The following is a 21,840-nucleotide window of genomic DNA, read 5'->3' as shown; positions in this document are numbered from 1 at the left end:
ATGCATAGGTCGCTCTGGATAAGAGCGTCTGCTAAATGACTAAAATGTAAATGTAAATGCAATTACATGTCCTAAATTACTGAATATGATCCACTGATGCTAGCGACCCTCATGAACAGTTTACAAGGACGTGAGAGAGGAAAGAAAGGGACACGGAAACGGAATGATGTAAACAATTTAAGTTACAAACTGAAATAACAACACTAAAGTCACAGTTATAAATATATGTGGATATTACTGATGGTGGCTAATATTGAACACGATACAAACTGAAAAATAAAACGAGAGAAATGCCAGCTCATGTAGTCAAAACGCATACATGAAGTGGGCAGGTTCAGACCTACGGAAGCCTGTAGATGAGGCCTCCAAATGTCATCCACAAAAAGTTATGACGGCACACATTTAAAATTCGGAATAATGGTACATCTCTTTATAGCCTACTTCACAGTGGACGGGACCCAATACATGTCATCTTGATATGATTTTCAGTTTGCTTCCATATGACTGGTTTCACATTAATCTCCAGGGATTGGTATTTACAATTTACAATGTATTTACAATCGCGTCTCCAAAAGGATTACTCATTTACCCTAGCTATTGTCAATGTATAAATGACAGTGCTTGGACAATGCTGTTATTTATATCAGAAAAAAATAAAGCCGATGTTTTTTCAACCTGGTGCGCTCGACTTTATTGATGGTTTCTTCACGCATAAACGTGGTGGAATTAAATCACGGTCAGAATACGGCGTATCTGGTAGACACAACTCTCTGCCACAATGTCATTACTTAGATCTCCACCCTGGGCGAATAGCTGGTATATGGAATGCTATTCTCATGCTTAAATTCAAGGTCAGAATACGAATAGAGAGAATACGAATAGAGAGAAAAGTGCATAAAAAGGGATTTATCTTCCGTTTATGCACGCTTAAATCAGGTCGAAATTTGACCCAATGCTCCTCTGGGCACCTGACACAGCTCTATGTCTGTCCAAATACAGCTACAGTTAGCACACCTACTGTCTCTCTCTCTCTCTGCCGTGGTAGCTTAGAGCACGCCACATCATACTGTCGTTTAGCCGGATGAGATTGTTCCACCACACCAAGGTAAAACTAGTTTCATACTGGATATTAGGTGATCTATCTGTTGAACCAATCATGCCATGAATATAACATGTATGTTATGTGAATCAGAGGAGGATGAAGAAAAATCCACATCTTTTGTTTTGTTGGAATTTAAATGTTCTGATTCGGAATATATAATTATCATAGTCATGGCATGATTTGTTTTAAGAGCGATGGAAATCCGAAATCGTATTTTATTTTATAAAACAATTAATAAATAAACATGGTTTGTTCTCCATCCAAACCTGATTCAGAATATATAATTGTCATAATCGTGTTATGCTTGGTTCAAGAGCTATTGAGGAGAAAACCGAATCCATCGAATATCCAGTATACAACTACGTTTACCTTGATCAGGAAGCGCACTTTGCCGTGTCGTGCGATGCCCATAGACTATCACACAGAGCCTCCTTATTGCATCAGGCATCGTCCACTCGGCAGAGAGAGAGAAAGGACAGCTAGACTACATGTCATGGACTGGTGGACTACCCTGGCTGCGAGTATAGCCTTCCTCTGGCTGCTGTGTTATATCGACGGTAAGAGAATCTGGTTAGCAGAGGTATGGAAGCTTTCTTCGTCAAGGGAACGGTGCGGTACTGGCACGCGCACCGGTCTTCCTCCTAATTGCGGTATGATTACAGCTTTCATTACATTTGTTATCAATCGTTTAATTCATTTAACTATAGCAACAACAAGAACAATACAACACCATACCTGGCGATTGTACCAAACACTGTGTAGACGGATATAAGAAAACGAAACAAGTAAGACTACAGGTGGAGGACCCAGCTAGAGTAGTGTTATAACAGGTGGAGGACCCAGCTAGAGTAGTGTTATAACAGGTGGAGGACCCAGCTAGAGTAGTGTTATAACAGGTGGAGGACCCAGCTAGAGTAGTGTTATAACAGGTGGAGGACCCAGCTAGAGTAGTGTTATAACAGGTGGAGGACCCAGCTAGAGTAGTTTTATAACAGGTGGATAACCAAGCTAGATTAGTGTTATAACAGGTGGAGGACCCAGCTAGAGTAGTGTTATAACAAGTGGAGGACCCATCTAGAGTAGTGTTATAACAGGTGGATAACCAAGCTAGAGTAGTGTTATAACAGGTGGAAGACCCAGCTAGAGTAGTGTTATAACAGGTGGAGGACCCAGCTAGAGTAGTGTTATAACAGGTGGAGGACCCAGCTAGAGTAGTGTTACAACAGGTGGAGGACCCATCTAGAGAAGTGTTATAACAGGTGGAGGACCCAGCTAGAGAAGTGTTATAACAGGTGGAGGACCCAGCTAGAGAAGTGTTATAACAGGTGGAGGAACCAGCTAGAGTAGTGTTATAACAGGTGGAGGAACCAGCTAGAGTAGTGTTATAACAGGTGGAAGACCCAGGTAGAGTAGTGTTATAACAGGTGGAGGAACCAGCTAGAGTAGTGTTATAACAGGTGGAGAACCCAGCTAGAGTAGTGTTATAACAGGTGGAAGACCCAGGTAGAGTAGTGTTATAACAGGTGGAGGACCCAGCTAGAGTAGTGTTATAACAGGTGGAGGACCCAGCTAGAGAAGTGTTATAACAGGTGGAGGACCCAGGTAGAGTAGTGTTATAACAGGTGGAGGACCCATCTAGAGTAGTGTTATAACAGGTGGAAGACCCAGGTAGAGTAGTGTTATAACAGGTGGAGGACCCAGCTAGAGTAGTGTTATAACAGGTGGAGGACCCAGCTAGAGTAGTGTTATAACAGGTGGAGGACCCAGCTAGAGTAGTGTTATAACAGGTGGAGGACCCATCTAGAGTAGTGTTATAACAGGTGGATAACCAAGCTAGAGTAGTGTTATAACAGGTGGAAGACCCAGCTAGAGTAGTGTTATAACAGGTGGAGGACCCAGCTAGAGTAGTTTTATAACAGGTGGATAACCAAGCTAGATTAGTGTTATAACAGGTGGAGGACCCAGCTAGAGTAGTGTTATAACAAGTGGAGGACCCATCTAGAGTAGTGTTACAACAGGTGGAGGACCCATCTAGAGAAGTGTTATAACAGGTGGAGGACCCAGCTAGAGAAGTGTTATAACAGGTGGAGGACCCAGCTAGAGAAGTGTTATAACAGGTGGAGGAACCAGCTAGAGTAGTGTTATAACAGGTGGAGGAACCAGCTAGAGTAGTGTTATAACAGGTGGAAGACCCAGGTAGAGTAGTGTTATAACAGGTGGAGGACCCAGCTAGAGTAGTGTTATAACAGGTGGAGGACCCAGCTAGAGAAGTGTTATAACAGGTGGAGGACCCAGCTAGAGTAGTGTTGTAACAGGTGGATAACCAAGCTAGAGTAGTGTTGTAACAGGTGGATAACCAAGCTAGAGTAGTGTTATAACAGGTGGAGGACCCAGGTAGAGTAGTGTTATAACAGGTGGAGGACCCATCTAGAGTAGTGTTATAACAGGTGGAAGACCCAGGTAGAGTAGTGTTATAACAGGTGGAGGACCCAGCTAGAGTAGTGTTATAACAGGTGGAGGACCCAGCTAGAGTAGTGTTATAACAGGTGGAGGACCCATCTAGAGTAGTGTTATAACAGGTGGAGAACCCAGGTAGAGTAGTGTTATAACAGGTGGAAGACCCAGGTAGAGTAGTGTTATAACAGGTGGATAACCAAGCTAGAGTAGTGTTATAACAGGTGGAGAACCCAGGTAGAGTAGTGTTATAACAGGTGGAAGACCCAGGTAGAGTAGTGTTATAACAGGTGGATAACCAAGCTAGAGTAGTGTTATAACAGGTGGAAGACCCAGGTAGAGTAGTGTTATAACAGGTGGATAACCAAGCTAGAGTAGTGTTATAACAGGTGGAGGACCCAGCTAGAGTAGTGTTATAACAGGTGGAAGACCCAGCTAGAGTAGTGTTATAACAGGTGGAGGACCCAGCTAGAGTAGTGTTATAACAGGTGGATGACCCAGCTAGAGTAGTGTTATAACAGGTGGAGGACACAGATAGAGTAGTTTTATAACAGGTGGAGGACCCAGCTAGAGTAGTGTTATAACATGTGGAAGACCCAGCTAGAGTAGTGTTATAACAGGTGGACGACCCAGCTAGAGTAGTGTTATAACAGGTGGATAACCAAGCAATAGTAGTGTTATAACAGGTGGAGGACCCAGCTAGAGTAGTGTTATAACAGGTGGATAACCAAGCTAGATTAGTGTTATAACAGGTGGATAACCAAGCTAGAGTAGTGTTATAACAGGTGGAGGACCCAGCTAGAGTAGTGTTATAACAGGTGGAGGACCCAGCTAGAGTAGTGGTGTAACAGGTGGATAACCAAGCTAGAGTAGTGTTATAACAGGTGGAGGACCAAGCTAGAGTAGTGTTATAACAGGTGGAGGACCCAGCTAGAGTAGTGTTATAACAGGTGGTGGACATAGCTAGAGTAGTGTTATAACAGGTTGAAGACCCAGGTAGAGTAGTGTTATAGCAGGTGGAGGACCCAGCTAGAGTAGTGTTATAACAGTTGGAGAACCCAGCTAGAGTAGTGTTATAACAGGTGGATAACCAAGCTAGAGTAGCGTTATAACAGGTGGAGGACCCAGCTAGAGTAGTGTTATAACAGGTGGAGGACCCAGCTAGAGTAGTTTTATAACAGGTGGATAACCAAGCTAGATTAGTGTTATAACAGGTGGAGGACCCAGCTAGAGTAGTGTTATAACAAGTGGAGGACCCAGCTAGAGTAGTGTTATAACAGGGGGATAACCAAGCTAGAGTAGTGTTATAACAGGTGGAGGACCCAGCTGGAGTAGTGTTATAACAGGTGGATAACCAAGCTAGAGTAGTGTTATAACAGGTGGATAACCAAGCTATAGTAGTGTTATAACAGGTGGAGGACCCAGCTAGAGTAGTGTTATAACAGGTGGATAACCAAGCTAGATTAGTGTTATAACAGGTGGATAACCAAGCTAGAGTAGTGTTATAACAGGTGGAGGACCCAGCTAGAGTAGTGTTATAACAGGTGGAGAACCCAGGTAGATTAGTGTTATAACAGGTGGAAGACCCAGGTAGAGTAGTGTTATAACAGGTGGATAACCAAGCTAGAGTAGTGTTATAACAGGTGGAAGACCCAGGTAGAGTAGTGTTATAACAGGTGGATAACCAAGCTAGAGTAGTGTTATAACAGGTGGAGGACCCAGCTAGAGTAGTGTTATAACAGGTGGAAGACCCAGCTAGAGTAGTGTTATAACAGGTGGATAACCAAGCTAGAGTAGTGTTATAACAGGTGGATAACCAAGCTAGAGTAGTGTTAAAGCAGGTGGAGGACACAGATAGAGTAGTTTTATAACAGGTGGAGGACCCAGCTAGAGTAGTGTTATAACATGTGGAAGACCCAGCTAGAGTAGTGTTATAACAGGTGGACGACCCAGCTAGAGTAGTGTTATAACAGGTGGATAACCAAGCAATAGTAGTGTTATAACAGGTGGAGGACCCAGCTAGAGTAGTGTTATAACAGGTGGATAACCAAGCTAGATTAGTGTTATAACAGGTGGATAACCAAGCTAGAGTAGTGTTATAACAGGTGGAGGACCCAGCTAGAGTAGTGTTATAACAGGTGGAGGACCCAGCTAGAGTAGTGTTGTAACAGGTGGATAACCAAGCTAGAGTAGTGTTATAACAGGTGGAGGCCCCAGCTAGAGTAGTGTTATAACAGGTGGTGGACCCAGCTAGAGTAGTGTTATAACAGGTCGAAGACCCAGGTAGAGTAGTGTTATAGCAGGTGGAGGACCCAGCTAGAGTAGTGTTATAACAGTTGGAGAACCCAGCTAGAGTAGTGTTATAACAGGTGGATAACCAAGCTAGAGTAGTGTTATAACAGGTGGAGGACCCAGCTAGAGTAGTTTTATAACAGGTGGATAACCAAGCTAGATTAGTGTTATAACAGGTGGAGGACCCAGCTAGAGTAGTGTTATAACAAGTGGAGGACCCAGCTAGAGTAGTGTTATAACAGGTGGATAACCAAGCAATAGTAGTGTTATAACAGGTGGAGGACCCAGCTAGAGTAGTGTTATAACAAGTGGAGGACCCAGCTAGAGTAGTGTTATAACAGGTGGATAACCAAGCAATAGTAGTGTTATAACAGGTGGAGGACCCAGCTAGAGTAGTGTTATAACAGGTGGATAACCAAGCTAGATTAGTGTTATAACAGGTGGATAACCAAGCTAGAGTAGTGTTATAACAGGTGGAGGACCCAGCTAGAGTAGTGTTATAACAGGTGGAGGACCCAGCTAGAGTAGTGTTGTAACAGGTGGATAACCAAGCTAGAGTAGTGTTATAACAGGTGGAGGCCCCAGCTAGAGTAGTGTTATAACAGGTGGTGGACCCAGCTAGAGTAGTGTTATAACAGGTCGAAGACCCAGGTAGAGTAGTGTTATAGCAGGTGGAGGACCCAGCTAGAGTAGTGTTATAACAGTTGGAGAACCCAGCTAGAGTAGTGTTATAACAGGTGGATAACCAAGCTAGAGTAGTGTTATAACAGGTGGAGGACCCAGCTAGAGTAGTTTTATAACAGGTGGATAACCAAGCTAGATTAGTGTTATAACAGGTGGAGGACCCAGCTAGAGTAGTGTTATAACAAGTGGAGGACCCAGCTAGAGTAGTGTTATAACAGGTGGATAACCAAGCTAGAGTAGTGTTATAACAGGTGGAGGACCCAGCTATAGTAGTTTTATAACAGGTGTTGAACCCAGCTAGAGTAGTGTTATAACAGGTGGAGGACCCAGCTAGAGTAGTGTTATAACAGGTGGATAACCAAGCTAGAGTAGTGTTATAACAGGTGGAGGACCCAGCTAGAGTAGCGTTATAACAGGTGGAGGAACCAGCTAGAGTAGTGTTATAACAGGTGGAGAACCCAGCTAGAGTAGTGTTATAACAGGTGGAGAACCCAGCTAGAGTAGTGTTATAACAGGTGGAAGACCCAGGTAGAGTAGTGTTATAACAGGTGGAGGACCCAGCTAAAGTAGTGATATAACAGGTGGAGGACCCAGCTAGAGTAGTGTTATAACAGGTGGAAGACCCAGCTAGAGTAGTGTTATAACAGGTGGAGGACCCAGTTAGAGTAGTGTTATAACAGGTGGAGGACCCAGCTAGAGTAGTGATATAACAGGTGGAGGACCCAGCTAGAGTAGTGTTATAACAGGTGGAGGGCCCAGCTAGAGTAGTGTTATAACAGGTGGAGGACCCAGCTAGAGTAGTGTTATAACAGGTGGAGGACCCAGCTAGAGTAGTGTTATAACACGTGGAGGACCCAGCTAGAGCAGTGTTATAACAGGTGGAGGACCCAGCTAGAGTAGTGTTATAACAGGTGGAGGACCCAGCTAGAGTAGTGTTATAACAGGTGGAGGACCCAGCTAGAGTAGTGTTATAACAGGTGGATAACCAAGCTAGAGTAGTGTTATAACAGGTGGAGGACCCAGCTAGAGTAGTGTTATAAAAGGTGGATAACCAAGCTAGAGTAGTGTTATAAAAGGTGGATAACCAAGCTAGAGTAGTGTTATAACAGGTGGAGGACCAAGCTAGAGTAGTGTTATAACAGGTGGATAACCAAGCTAGAGTAGTGTTATAACAGGTGGAGGACCCAGCTAGAGTAGTGTTGTAACAGGTGGATAACCAAGCTAGAGTAGTGTTATAACAGGTGGATAACCAAGCTAGAGTAGTGTTATAACAGGTGGAGGACCCAGCTAGAGTAGTGTTATAACAGGTGGATAACCAAGCTAGAGTAGTGTTATAACAGGTGGAGGACCCAGCTAGAGTAGCGTTATAACAGGTGGAGGAACCAGCTAGAGTAGTGTTATAACAGGTGGAGAACCCAGCTAGAGTAGTGTTATAACAGGTGGAAGACCCAGGTAGAGTAGTGTTATAACAGGTGGAGGACCCAGCTAAAGTAGTGATATAACAGGTGGAGGACCCAGCTAGAGTAGTGTTATAACAGGTGGAAGACCCAGCTAGAGTAGTGTTATAACAGGTGGAGGACCCAGTTAGAGTAGTGTTATAACAGGTGGAGGACCCAGCTAGAGTAGTGATATAACAGGTGGAGGACCCAGCTAGAGTAGTGTTATAACAGGTGGAGGGCCCAGCTAGAGTAGTGTTATAACAGGTGGAGGACCCAGCTAGAGTAGTGTTATAACAGGTGGAGGACCCAGCTAGAGTAGTGTTATAACACGTGGAGGACCCAGCTAGAGCAGTGTTATAACAGGTGGAGGACCCAGCTAGAGTAGTGTTATAACAGGTGGAGGACCCAGCTAGAGTAGTGTTATAACAGGTGGAGGACCCAGCTAGAGTAGTGTTATAACAGGTGGATAACCAAGCTAGAGTAGTGTTATAACAGGTGGAGGACCCAGCTAGAGTAGTGTTATAAAAGGTGGATAACCAAGCTAGAGTAGTGTTATAAAAGGTGGATAACCAAGCTAGAGTAGTGTTATAACAGGTGGAGGACCAAGCTAGAGTAGTGTTATAACAGGTGGATAACCAAGCTAGAGTAGTGTTATAACAGGTGGAGGACCCAGCTAGAGTAGTGTTGTAACAGGTGGATAACCAAGCTAGAGTAGTGTTATAACAGGTGGATAACCAAGCTAGAGTAGTGTTATAACAGGTGGAGGACCCAGCTAGAGTAGTGTTATAACAGGTGGAAGACCCAGCTAGAGTAGTGTTATAACAGGTGGAGGACCCAGGTAGAGTAGTGTTATAACAGGTGGATAACCAAGCTAGAGTAGTGTTATAACAGGTGGAGGACCCAGCTAGAGTAGTGTTATAACAGGTGGAGGACCCAGCTAGAGTAGTGTTATAACAGGTGGATAACCAAGCTAGAGTAGTGTTATAACAGGTGGAGGACCCAGCTAGAGTAGTGTTATAACAGGTGGAGGACCCATTTAGAGTAGTGTTATAACAGGTGGAGGACCCATTTAGAGTAGTGTTATAACAGGTGGAGGACACATCTAGAGAAGTGTTATAACAGGTGGAGGACCCAGCTAGAGTAGTGTTATAACAGGTGGAGGACCCAGCTAGAGTAGTGTTTTAACAGGTGGAGGACCCAGCCTGAGTACTGTTATAACAGGTGGAAGACCTAGGTAGAGTAGTGTTATAACAGGTGGAGGACCCATCTAGAGTAGTGTTATAACAGGCGGAGGACCCATCTAGAGTAGTGTTATAACAGGTGGAGGACCCAGCTAGAGTAGTGTTATAACAGGTGGAGAACCCAGCTAGAGTAGTGTTATAACAGGTGGAGGACACAGCTAGAGTAGTGTTATAACAGGTGGACGACACAGCTAGAGTAGTGTTATAACAGGTGGTGGACCCAGGTAGAGTAGTGTTATAACAGGTGGAGGACCCTCCCAAAGGTAGGTGCCCCAGCTGTAATCTATAGGTCCCTACACTGTCCCAGCTGTAATCTATAGGTCCCTACACTGCCCCAGCTGTAATCTATAGGTCCCTACACTGCCTCAGCTGTAATCTATAGGTCCCTACACTGCCTCAGCTGTAATCTATAGGTCCCTACACTGTCCCAGCTGTAATCTATAGGTCCCTACACTGCCTCAGCTGTAATCTATAGGTCCCTACACTGCCCCAGCTAGAGTAGTGTTATAACAGTTGGAGGACCCAGCTAGATTAGTGTTATAACAGGTGGAGGACCCAGCTAGATTAGTGTTATAACAGGTGGAGGACCCAGCTAGAGTAGTTTTATAACAGGTGGAGGACCCAGCTAGAGTAGTGTTATAACAGGTGGTCAACCCAGCTAGAGTAGTGTTATAACAGGTGGAAGACCCAGGTAGAGTAGTGTTATAGCAGGTGGAGGACCCAGCTAGAGTAGTGTTATAACAGGTGGATAACCAAGCTAGAGTAGTGTTATAACAGGTGGATAACCAAGCTAGAGTAGTGATATAACAGGTGGAGGACCCAGCTAGAGTAGTGTTATAACAGGTGGATAACCAAGCTAGAGTAGTGTTATAACAGGTGGAGGACCCAGCTAGAGTAGTGTTATAACAGGTGGAGGACCCAGCTAGAGTAGTGATATAACAGGTAGAGGACCCAGCTAGAGTAGTGTTATAACAGGTGGAGGACCCAGCTAGAGTAGTGTTATAACAGGTGGAGGACCCAGCTAGAGTAGTGTTATAACAGGTGGAGGACCCAGGTAGAGTAGTGTTATAACAGGTGGATAACCAAGCTAGAGTAGTGTTATAACAGGTGGAGGACCCAGCTAGAGTAGTGTTATAACAGGTGGAGGACCCAGCTAGAGTAGTGTTATAACAGGTGGAAGACCCAGCTAGAGTAGTGTTATAACAGGTGGATAACCAAGCTAGAGTAGTGTTATAACAGGTGGAGGACCCAGCTAGAGTAGTGTTATAACAGGTGGAGGACCCATTTAGAGTAGTGTTATAACAGGTGGAGGACACATCTAGAGAAGTGTTATAACAGGTGGAGGACCCAGCTAGAGTAGTGTTATAACAGGTGGAGGACCCAGCTAGAGTAGTGTTTTAACAGGTGGAGGACCCAGCCTGAGTACTGTTATAACAGGTGGAGGACCCAGCTAGAGTAGTGTTATAACAGGTGGAGAACCCAGCTAGAGTAGTGTTATAACAGGTGGAGGACACAGCTAGAGTAGTGTTATAACAGGTGGACGACACAGCTAGAGTAGTGTTATAACAGGTGGTGGACCCAGGTAGAGTAGTGTTATAACAGGTGGAAGACCCTCCCAAAGGTAGGTGCCCCAGCTGTAATCTATAGGTCCCTACACTGTCCCAGCTGTAATCTATAGGTCCCTACACTGCCCCAGCTGTAATCTATAGGTCCCTACACTGCCTCAGCTGTAATCTATAGGTCCCTACACTGCCTCAGCTGTAATCTATAGGTCCCTACACTGTCCCAGCTGTAATCTATAGGTCCCTACACTGCCTCAGCTGTAATCTATAGGTCCCTACACTGCCCCAGCTAGAGTAGTGTTATAACAGTTGGAGGACCCAGCTAGATTAGTGTTATAACAGGTGGAGGACCCAGCTAGATTAGTGTTATAACAGGTGGTCAACCCAGCTAGAGTAGTGTTATAACAGGTGTAGGACACAGCTAGAGTAGTGTTATAACAGTTGGAGGACCCAGCTAGATTAGTGTTATAACAGGTGGAGGACCCAGCTAGATTAGTGTTATAACAGGTGGTCAACCCAGCTAGAGTAGTGTTATAGCAGGTGGAGGACCCAGCTAGAGTAGTGTTATAACAGGTGGAGGACCCAGCTAGAGTAGTGTTGTAACAGGTGGAAGACCCAGGTAGAGTAGTGTTATAGCAGGTGGAGGACCCAGCTAGAGTAGTGTTATAACAGGTGGATAACCAAGCTAGAGTAGTGTTATAACAGGTGGATAACCAAGCTAGAGTAGTGATATAACAGGTGGAGGACCCAGCTAGAGTAGTGTTATAACAGGTGGATAACCAAGCTAGAGTAGTGTTATAACAGGTAGAGGACCCAGCTAGAGTAGTGTTATAACAGGTGGAGGACCCAGCTAGAGTAGTGATATAACAGGTGGAGGACCCAGCTAGAGTAGTGTTATAACAGGTGGAGGACCCAGCTAGAGTAGTGTTATAACAGGTGGAGGACCCAGCTAGAGTAGTGTTATAACAGGTGGAGGACCCAGCTAGAGTAGTGTTATAACAGGTGGAAGACCCAGGTAGAGTAGTGTTATAACAGGTGGAGGACCCAGCTAGAGTAGTGATATAACAGGTGGAGGACCCAGCTAGAGTAGTGTTATAACAGGTGGAAGACCCAGCTAGAGTAGTGTTATAACAGGTGGAGGACCCAGCTAGAGTAGTGTTATAACAGGTGGAGGACCCAGCTAGAGTAGTGTTATAACAGGTGGAGGACCCAGCTAGAGTAGTGTTATAACAGGTGGAGGACCCAGCTAGAGTAGTGATATAACAGGTGGAGGACCCAGCTAGAGAAGTGTTATAACAGGTGGAGGGCCCAGCTAGAGTAGTGTTATAACAGGTGGAGGACCCAGCTAGAGTAGTGTTTTAACAGGTGGAGGACCCAGCCTGAGTACTGTTATAACAGGTGGAAGATCTAGGTAGAGTAGTGTTATAACAGGTGGAGGACCCATCTAGAGTAGTGTTATAACAGGCGGAGGACCCAGCTAGAGTAGTGTTATAACAGGTGGAGGACCCAGCTAGAGTAGTGTTATAACAGGCGGAGGACCCATCTAGAGTAGTGTTATAACAGGCGGAGGACCCATCTAGAGTAGTGTTATAACAGGTGGAGGACCCAGCTAGAGTAGTGTTATAACAGGTGGAGGACACAGCTAGAGTAGTGTTATAACAGGTGGTGGACCCAGGTAGAGTAGTGTTATAACAGGTGGAGGACCCTCCCAAAGGTAGGTGCCCCAGCTGTAATCTATAGGTCCCTACACTGTCCCAGCTGTAATCTATAGGTCCCTACACTGCCCCAGCTGTAATCTATAGGTCCCTACACTGCCTCAGCTGTAATCTATAGGTCCCTACACTGCCTCAGCTGTAATCTATAGGTCCCTACACTGTCCCAGCTGTAATCTATAGGTCCCTACACTGCCTCAGCTGTAATCTATAGGTCCCTACACTGCCCCAGCTAGAGTAGTGTTATAACAGTTGGAGGACCCAGGTAGAGTAGTGTTGTAACAGATGGAGGACCCAGCTAGAGTAGTGTTATAACAGGTGGAGGACCCAGCTAGATTAGTGTTATAACAGGTGGAGGACCCAGCTAGAGTAGTTTTATAACAGGTGGTCAACCCAGCTAGAGTAGTGTTATAACAGGTGTAGGACACAGCTAGAGTAGTGTTATAACAGGTGGAGGACCCAGCTAGATTAGTGTTATAACAGGTGGAGGACCCAGCTAGAGTAGTGTTATAACAGGTGGTCAACCCAGCTAGAGTAGTGTTATAACAGGTGTAGGACACAGCTAGAGTAGTGTTAAAACAGGTGGAGGACCCAGCTAGAGTAGTGTTATAACAGGTGGAAGACCCAGGTAGAGTAGTGTTATAGCAGGTGGAGGACCCAGCTAGAGTAGTGTTATAACAGGTGGATAACCAAGCTAGAGTAGTGTTATAACAGGTGGATAACCAAGCTAGAGTAGTGATATAACAGGTGGAGGACCCAGCTAGAGTAGTGTTATAACAGGTGGATAACCAAGCTAGAGTAGTGTTATAACAGGTGGAGGACCCAGCTAGAGTAGTGTTATAACAGGTGGATAACCAAGCTAGAGTAGTGTTATAACAGGTGGATAACCAAGCTAGAGTAGTGTTATAACAGGTGGAGGACCCAGCTAGAGTAGTGTTATAACAGGTGGAGGACCCAGGTAGAGTAGTGTTATAACAGGTGGAGGACCCAGCTAGAGTAGTGTTATAACAGGTGGAGGACCCAGCTAGAGTAGTGTTATAACAGGTGGAGGACCCAGCTAGAGTAGTGTTATAACAGGTGGAGGACCCAGCTAGAGTAGTGATATAACAGGTGGAGGACCCAGCTAGAGAAGTGTTATAACAGGTGGAGGGCCCAGCTAGAGTAGTGTTATAACAGGTGGAGGACCCAGCTAGAGTAGTGTTTTAACAGGTGGAGGACCCAGCCTGAGTACTGTTATAACAGGTGGAAGACCTAGGTAGAGTAGTGTTATAACAGGTGGAGGACCCATCTAGAGTAGTGTTATAACAGGCGGAGGACCCATCTAGAGTAGTGTTATAACAGGTGGAGGACCCAGCTAGAGTAGTGTTATAACAGGCGGAGGACCCATCTAGAGTAGTGTTATAACAGGCGGAGGACCCATCTAGAGTAGTGTTATAACAGGTGGAGGACCCAGCTAGAGTAGTGTTATAACAGGTGGAGGACACAGCTAGAGTAGTGTTATAACAGGTGGTGGACCCAGGTAGAGTAGTGTTATAACAGGTGGAGGACCCTCCCAAAGGTAGGTGCCCCAGCTGTAATCTATAGGTCCCTACACTGTCCCAGCTGTAATCTATAGGTCCCTACACTGCCCCAGCTGTAATCTATAGGTCCCTACACTGCCTCAGCTGTAATCTATAGGTCCCTACACTGCCTCAGCTGTAATCTATAGGTCCCTACACTGTCCCAGCTGTAATCTATAGGTCCCTACACTGCCTCAGCTGTAATCTATAGGTCCCTACACTGCCCCAGCTAGAGTAGTGTTATAACAGTTGGAGGACCCAGGTAGAGTAGTGTTGTAACAGATGGAGGACCCAGCTAGAGTAGTGTTATAACAGGTGGAGGACCCAGCTAGATTAGTGTTATAACAGGTGGAGGACCCAGCTAGAGTAGTGTTATAACAGGTGGAGGACCCAGCTAGAGTAGTGTTATAACAGGTGGTCAACCCAGCTAGAGTAGTGTTATAACAGGTGTAGGACACAGCTAGAGTAGTGTTATAACAGGTGGAGGACCCAGCTAGAGTAGTGTTATAACAGGTGGAAGACCCAGGTAGAGTAGTGTTATAGCAGGTGGAGGACCCAGCTAGAGTAGTGTTATAACAGGTGGATAACCAAGCTAGAGTAGTGTTATAACAGGTGGATAACCAAGCTAGAGTAGTGATATAACAGGTGGAGGACCCAGCTAGAGTAGTGTTATAACAGGTGGATAACCAAGCTAGAGTAGTGTTATAACAGGTGGAGGACCCAGCTAGAGTAGTGTTATAACAGGTGGAGGACCCAGCTAGAGTAGTGATATAACAGGTGGAGGACCCAGCTAGAGTAGTGTTATAACAGGTGGAGGACCCAGCTAGAGTAGTGTTATAACAGGTGGAGGACCCAGCTAGAGTAGTGTTATAACAGGTGGAGGACCCAGCTAGAGTAGTGTTATAACAGGTGGAGGACCCAGCTAGAGTAGTGTTATAACAGGTGGAGGACCCAGCTAGAGTAGTGTTATAACAGGTGGAAGACCCAGGTAGAGTAGTGTTATAGCAGGTGGAGGACCCAGCTAGAGTAGTGTTATAACAGGTGGAGGACCCAGCTAGAGTAGTGTTATAACAGGTGGAGGAACCAGCTAGAGTAGTGTTATAACAGGTGGAGAACCCAGCTAGAGTAGTGTTATAACAGGTGGAAGACCCAGGTAGAGTAGTGTTATAACAGGTGGAGGACCCAGCTAGAGTAGTGATATAACAGGTGGAGGACCCAGCTAGAGTAGTGTTATAACAGGTGGAAGACCCAGCTAGAGTAGTGTTATAACAGGTGGAGGACCCAGCTAGAGTAGTGTTATAACAGGTGGAGGACCCAGCTAGAGTAGTGTTATAACAGGTGGAGGACCCAGCTAGAGTAGTGTTATAACAGGTGGAGGACCCAGCTAGAGTAGTGATATAACAGGTGGAGGACCCAGCTAGAGAAGTGTTATAACAGGTGGAGGGCCCAGCTAGAGTAGTGTTATAACAGGTGGAGGACCCAGCTAGAGTAGTGTTTTAACAGGTGGAGGACCCAGCCTGAGTACTGTTATAACAGGTGGAGGACCCAGCTAGAGTAGTGTTTTAACAGGTGGAGGACCCAGCTACAGTAGTGTTATAACAGGTGGAAGACCTAGGTAGAGTAGTGTTATAACAGGTGGAGGACCCATCTAGAGTAGTGTTATAACAGGCGGAGGACCCATCTAGAGTAGTGTTATAACAGGTGGAGGACCCAGCTAGAGTAGTGTTATAGCAGGTGGAGGACCCAGCTAGAGTAGTGTTATAACAGGTGGAGGAACCAGCTAGAGTAGTGTTATAACAGGTGGAGAACCCAGCTAGAGTAGTGTTATAACAGGTGGAAGACCCAGGTAGAGTAGTGTTATAACAGGTGGAGGACCCAGCTAGAGTAGTGATATAACAGGTGGAGGACCCAGCTAGAGTAGTGTTATAACAGGTGGAAGACCCAGCTAGAGTAGTGTTATAACAGGTGGAGGACCCAGCTAGAGTAGTGTTATAACAGGTGGAGGACCCAGCTAGAGTAGTGTTATAACAGGTGGAGGACCCAGCTAGAGTAGTGATATAACAGGTGGAGGACCCAGCTAGAGAAGTGTTATAACAGGTGGAGGGCCCAGCTAGAGTAGTGTTATAACAGGTGGAGGACCCAGCTAGAGTAGTGTTATAACAGGTGGAGGACACAGCTAGAGTAGTGTTATAACAGGTGGAGGACCCAGCTAGAGTAGTGTTATAACAGGTGGAGGACCCAGCTAGAGTAGTGTTATAACAGGTGGATAACCAAGCTAGAGTAGTGTTATAAAAGGTGGATAACCAAGCTAGAGTAGTGTTATAACAGGTGGAGGACCAAGCTAGAGTAGTGTTATAACAGGTGGAGGACCAAGCTAGAGTAGTGATATAACAGGTGGAGGACCCAGCTAGAGTAGTGATATAACAGGTGGAGGACCCAGCTAGAGAAGTGTTATAACAGGTGGAGGGCCCAGCTAGAGTAGTGTTATAACAGGTGGAGGACCCAGCTAGAGTAGTGTTATAACAGGTGGAGGACCCAGCTAGAGTAGTGTTATAACAGGTGGAGGACCCAGCTAGAGTAGTGTTATAACAGGTGGAGGACCCAGCTAGAGTAGTGTTATAACAGGTGGAGGACCCAGCTAGAGTAGTGTTATAACAGGTGGATAACCAAGCTAGAGTAGTGTTATAAAAGGTGGATAACCAAGCTAGAGTAGTGTTATAACAGGTGGAGGACCAAGCTAGAGTAGTGTTATAACAGGTGGAGGACCAAGCTAGAGTAGTGATATAACAGGTGGATAACCAAGCTAGAGTAGTGTTATAACAGGTGGAGGACCCAGCTAGAGTAGTGTTATAACAGGTGGAGGACCCAGCTAGAGTAGTGTTTTAACAGGTGGAGGACCCAGCCTGAGTACTGTTATAACAGGTGGAAGACCTAGGTAGAGTAGTGTTATAACAGGTGGAGGACCCATCTAGAGTAGTGTTATAACAGGCGGAGGACCCATCTAGAGTAGTGTTATAACAGGTGGAGGACCCAGCTAGAGTAGTGTTATAACAGGTGGAGAACCCAGCTAGAGTAGTGTTATAACAGGTGGAGGACACAGCTAGAGTAGTGTTATAACAGGTGGAGGGCACAGCTAGAGTAGTGTTATAACAGGTGGTGGACCCAGGTAGAGTAGTGTTATAACAGGTGGAGGACCCAGCTAGAGTAGTGTTTTAACAGGTGGAGGACCCAGCCTGAGTACTGTTATAACAGGTGGAAGACCTAGGTAGAGTAGTGTTATAACAGGTGGAGGACCCATCTAGAGTAGTGTTATAACAGGCGGAGGACCCATCTAGAGTAGTGTTATAACAGGTGGAGGACCCAGCTAGAGTAGTGTTATAACAGGTGGAGAACCCAGCTAGAGTAGTGTTGTAACAGGTGGATAACCAAGCTAGAGTAGTGTTATAGCAGTTGGAGGACCCAGGTAGAGTAGTGTTATAACATGTGGAGGACCAAGCTAGAGTAGTGTTATAACAAGTGGAGGACCAAGCTAGAGAAGTGTTATAAGAGGCGGAGGACCCAGCTAGAGTAGTGTTATAACAGGTGTTGAACCCAGCTAGAGTAGTGTTATAACAGGTGGAGGACCCAGCTAGAGTAGTGTTATAACAGGGGGAGGACCCAGCTAGAGTAGTGTTATAACAGGTGGATAACCAAGCTAGAGTAGTGTTATAACAGGTGGAAGACCCAGCTAGAGTAGTGTTATAACAGGTGGTGAACCCAGCTAGAGTAGTGTTATAACAGGTGTAGGATACAGCTAGAGTAGTGTTATAACAGGTGGAGGACCCAGCTAGAGTAGTGTTATAACAGGTGGAAGACCCATGTAGAGTAGTGTTATAGCAGGTGGAGGACCCAGCTAGAGTAGTGTTATAACAGGTGGATAACTAAGCTAGAGTAGTGTTATAACAGGTGGATAACCAAGCTAGAGTAGTGATATAACAGGTGGAGGACCCAGCTAGAGTAGTGTTATAACAGGTGGAAGACCCAGCTAGAGTAGTGTTATAACAGGTGGAGGACCCAGCTAGAGTAGTGTTATAACAGGTGGAGGACCCAGCTAGAGTAGTGTTATAACAGGTGGATAACCAAGCTAGAGTAGTGTTATAACAGGTGGAGGACCCAGCTAGAGTAGTGTTATAACAGGTGGATAACCAAGCTAGAGTAGTGTTATAACAGGTGGATAACCAAGCTAGAGTAGTGTTATAACAGGTGGAGGACCCAGCTAGAGTAGTGTTGTAACAGGTGGATAACCAAGCTAGAGTAGTGTTATAACAGGTGGAGGACCCAGCTAGAGTAGTGTTATAACAGGTGGAGGACCCAGCTAGAGTATTGTTATAACAGGTGGAGGACCCAGGTAGAGTAGTGTTATAACAGGTGGATAACCAAGCTAGAGTAGTGTTATAACAGATGGATAACCAAGCTAGAGTAGTGTTATAACAGGTGGAGGACCCAGCTAGAGTAGTGTTATAACAGGTGGAAGACCCAGGTAGAGTAGTATTATAAAAGGTGGAGGACCCAGGTAGAGTAGTGTTATAACAGGTGGATAACCAAGCTAGAGTAGTGTTATAACAGGTGGAGGACCCAGCTAGAGTAGTGTTATAACAGGTGGAGGACCCATTTAGAGCAGTGTTATAACAGGTGGAGGACCCATCTAGAGAAGTGTTATAACAGGTGGAGGACCCAGCTAGAGTAGTGTTATAACAGGTGGAGGACCCAGCTAGAGTAGTGTTTTAACAGGTGGAGGACCCAGCCTGAGTACTGTTATAACAGGTGGAAGACCCAGCTAGAGTAGTGTTATAACAGGTGGAGGACCCAGCTAGAGTAGTGTTTTAACAGGTGGAGGACCCAGCCTGAGTACTGTTATAACAGGTGGAAGACCCAGCTAGAGTAGTGTTATAACAGGTGGAGAACCCAGCTAGAGTAGTGTTATAACAGGTGGAGGACACAGCTAGAGTAGTGTTATAACAGGTTGAGGACACAGCTAGAGTAGTGTTATAACAGGTGGTGAACCCAGGTAGAGTAGTGTTATAACAGGTGGAGGACCCTCCCAAAGGTAGGTGCCCCAGCTGTAATCTATAGGTCCCTACACTGCCCCAGCTGTAATCTATAGGTCCCTATACTGCCTCAGCTGTAATCTATAGGTCCCTACACTGCCTCAGCTGTAATCTATAGGTCCCTACACTGCCTCAGCTGTAATCTATAGGTCCCTACACTGCCCCAGCTGTAATCTATAGGTCCCTACACTGCTCCAGCTGTAATCTATAGGTCCCTACACTGCCCCAGCTGTAATCTATAGGTCCCTACACTGCCCCAGATGTAATCTATAGGTCCCTACACTGCCCCAGCTGTAATCTATAGGTCCCTACACTGCCCCAGATGTAATCTATAGGTCCCTACACTGCCCTAGCTGTAATATATAGGTCCCTACACTGCCTCAGCTGTAATCTATAGGTCCCTACACTGCCTCAGCTGTAATCTATAGGTCCCTACACTGCCTCAGCTGTAATCTATAGGTCCCTACACTGCCTCAGCTGTAATCTATAGGTCCCTACACTGCCTCAGCTGTAATCTATGTCCCTACACTGCCCCAGCTGTAATCTATAGGTCCCTACACTGCCCCAGCTGTTATCTATAGGTCCCTACACTGCCTCAGTTGTAATCTATAGGTCCCTACACTGCCTCAAGGAGTGTGTAATGTCACTTTTCAATATAGATTACAACTTGGGCAGTGTAGGGACATAGTATACATAGGGCACTACTTTAGACCAGGGCTCATAACCACCCTATTCCCTACATAGTGCACTACTTTCGACCAGGACCCATAACCACCCTATTCCCCATATAGTGCACTACTTTAGACCAGGACCCATAACCACCCTATTCCCTACCTAGTGCACTACTTTAGACCAGGGCCCATAACCACCCTATTCCATATATATAGTGCACTTCGTTTGACCAGACCCCTGTAGGTCCAAAAGTCTGTCTGTCTGTCTGTCTGTCTGTCTGTCTGTCTGTCTGTCTGTCTGTCTGTCTGTCTGTCTGTCTCTATGCCCTGCTGCCTGTCTGTCTGGCATTCTGTCTGTCTGTCTGTATGCCCTGTAGTCGGTCTGGTAGTGAATCAGGTGAGACACGTCAGCCTTAATCAAAGCAGATGAATTAATCGGATGTTAAACAGTGTTTAATGCCTCCTGACTCTAATCAGCTGACCTGGTTAGTAACCGGGGGTTATCCTTTACCTCCTATCTCCAGGCAACGCCGTCCTGGAGCTGCGGCTCCTCCTCCACGCCCTCACCAAAGCAGCGTGCCACCTGTACCTGGCCGTGCTCCCACTGCGGCGAGCCGCACTGCACCTTGCCCGCTTCGTCTGTCACCTGGTAAACCATGGCCCCGCCTCCGCGGGCCGGGCGTCTCCGCTTCTCCTCGAGGGGGTGTGTGTGATATGTGAAGCGGTACCGGACCTGTTGGGTGCCGGGCTCAGTCTGTGTGCAGTAGTCTGTCACATCCTACAGGGGGCGCTGTTCCTGCTGGCTGCCACGGTGAGGTCGGTCCAGGTGAGTGTTCTGGCCCAGGTGGACGGGGAGAAGGAGAGGTGGGAGAAGGAGCAGCACCAGACACGGCTGGACGAGAGGAGACAGAACTCCAGGGTGGTGGAATACCTTTCTGTGTTCTGTCAAGACCCCATCAGTTCGCTACGACTCAAAGTGGACATGGTCAATAGATAACATCACTGTCTGTCTGTCTGTCTGTCTGTCTGTCTGTCTGTCTGTGACCAGCCACCCGGACAGCTGACCAACTGAGGAATATTTATGTCTGTAATAAAGCCCTTTTGTGTGGAAAAACTAATTCAGATTGGTTCGACCTGGCTCCCCAGTGGGTGGGCCAATGCCCTCCCAGCCTGAGCCCCTGCCCCATTCATGTGAAATCCATAGATTATGGCCTCATTAATTTATTTCAATTGACTGATTTCCTTCTGTGATCTGTAACTCAGTTAAATCGTTGAAATTGTTGCGTTTATATTTTTTGTTCAGTATATAAGGTAGGTTCTAATATAGCTGCATCGTTTCCAGATTAAATATAATGGTCTATTCTAAGCATTAAAGGTTAAGAGTAGATGCACATTGTTTCCAGAGAAACGTGATATATTCTGGAGTGTCTAGAAGGGTGACCAATGAAACAGTCATGTTCTATGATGGAGTGGAATTTATTTAACTGGATTACATTCTACTTCCTGTTGGCTCAAACTCAAATTCTACATCTTCTGGGGGTGTGGCCAGTTCATTTTGAATTTAAACTCATGAGATGATTGGGAGTCTATTACAAAATTCTGAATTGAGCCCAACCCTGGTGTGTGTGTGTGGGGGTGGGGTTGGGGGTGGGGTGGGGTTGGGGGTGGGTCGTACAACTGTCCGGACAGACTGACAATCACACACCATGGACATAACACACCATGGATCATTGAGCTCCTTCAACATGTAATCTGGCAGATGTATGCCTTTCTACACGGTAGCTTGGGGAGTGTTATGCTAATTGACTTGGACTATAAAGCGTTTAGGGGTCAGTTCAGATCAGGTTGCCATCTGACTGAGAGACAGTAACAACAGCAGGGCTCAGCTCTGGAGTGGAGGGTACTGTCTGTTACTGTTACTGTTGGTTACTGTTACTGTTGGTTACTGTTACTGTTACTGTCTGTTACTGTTGGTTACTGTTACTGTCTTACTGTTGGTTACTGTTACTGTCGGTTACAGGCAGTTACTGTTACTGT

At 45.8% G+C, this 21,840-nt stretch overlaps 1 protein-coding gene across 2 annotated transcripts; it reads left to right on the top strand.

Annotated features, from left to right (window-relative positions):
• Nucleotides 1-1,037: 1,037 nt before the first annotated feature.
• Nucleotides 1,038-21,282, top strand: LOC129817830 (uncharacterized). Of its 2 annotated transcripts, none has more exons than XM_055873407.1 (2): nt 1,038-1,659; nt 20,328-21,282. In XM_055873407.1, the coding sequence occupies exons 1-2, from the start codon at nt 1,347-1,349 to the stop codon at nt 20,798-20,800; spliced, it is 786 nt and encodes a 261-aa protein (XP_055729382.1). In that variant the 5' UTR covers nt 1,038-1,346; the 3' UTR covers nt 20,801-21,282. The 2 variants fall into 2 exon arrangements, with proteins under 2 accessions (XP_055729382.1, XP_055729381.1); XM_055873406.1 differs by having other exon boundaries at nt 1,038-1,752.
• Nucleotides 21,283-21,840: the final 558 nt, after the last annotated feature.

The sequence above is a fragment of the Salvelinus fontinalis genome, chromosome 20 (assembly GCF_029448725.1).
Source record: "Salvelinus fontinalis isolate EN_2023a chromosome 20, ASM2944872v1, whole genome shotgun sequence".
In the NCBI taxonomy this organism is placed as follows: domain Eukaryota; kingdom Metazoa; phylum Chordata; class Actinopteri; order Salmoniformes; family Salmonidae; genus Salvelinus; species Salvelinus fontinalis.
Note: the sequence above shows the minus strand (reverse complement) of the source record. Positions and strands in the feature narration are given on the sequence as shown.

Coding starts and splice junctions, on each gene's coding strand:
- LOC129817830 (XM_055873406.1), top strand. CDS start 1,347: ATGGTTTGTTCTCCATCCAAACCTGATTCAGAATATATAATTGTCATA. Junction 1,753..20,327: donor CGGTCTTCCTCCTAATTGCG/GTATGATTACAG, acceptor TCCTATCTCCAG/GCAACGCCGTCCTGGAGCTG.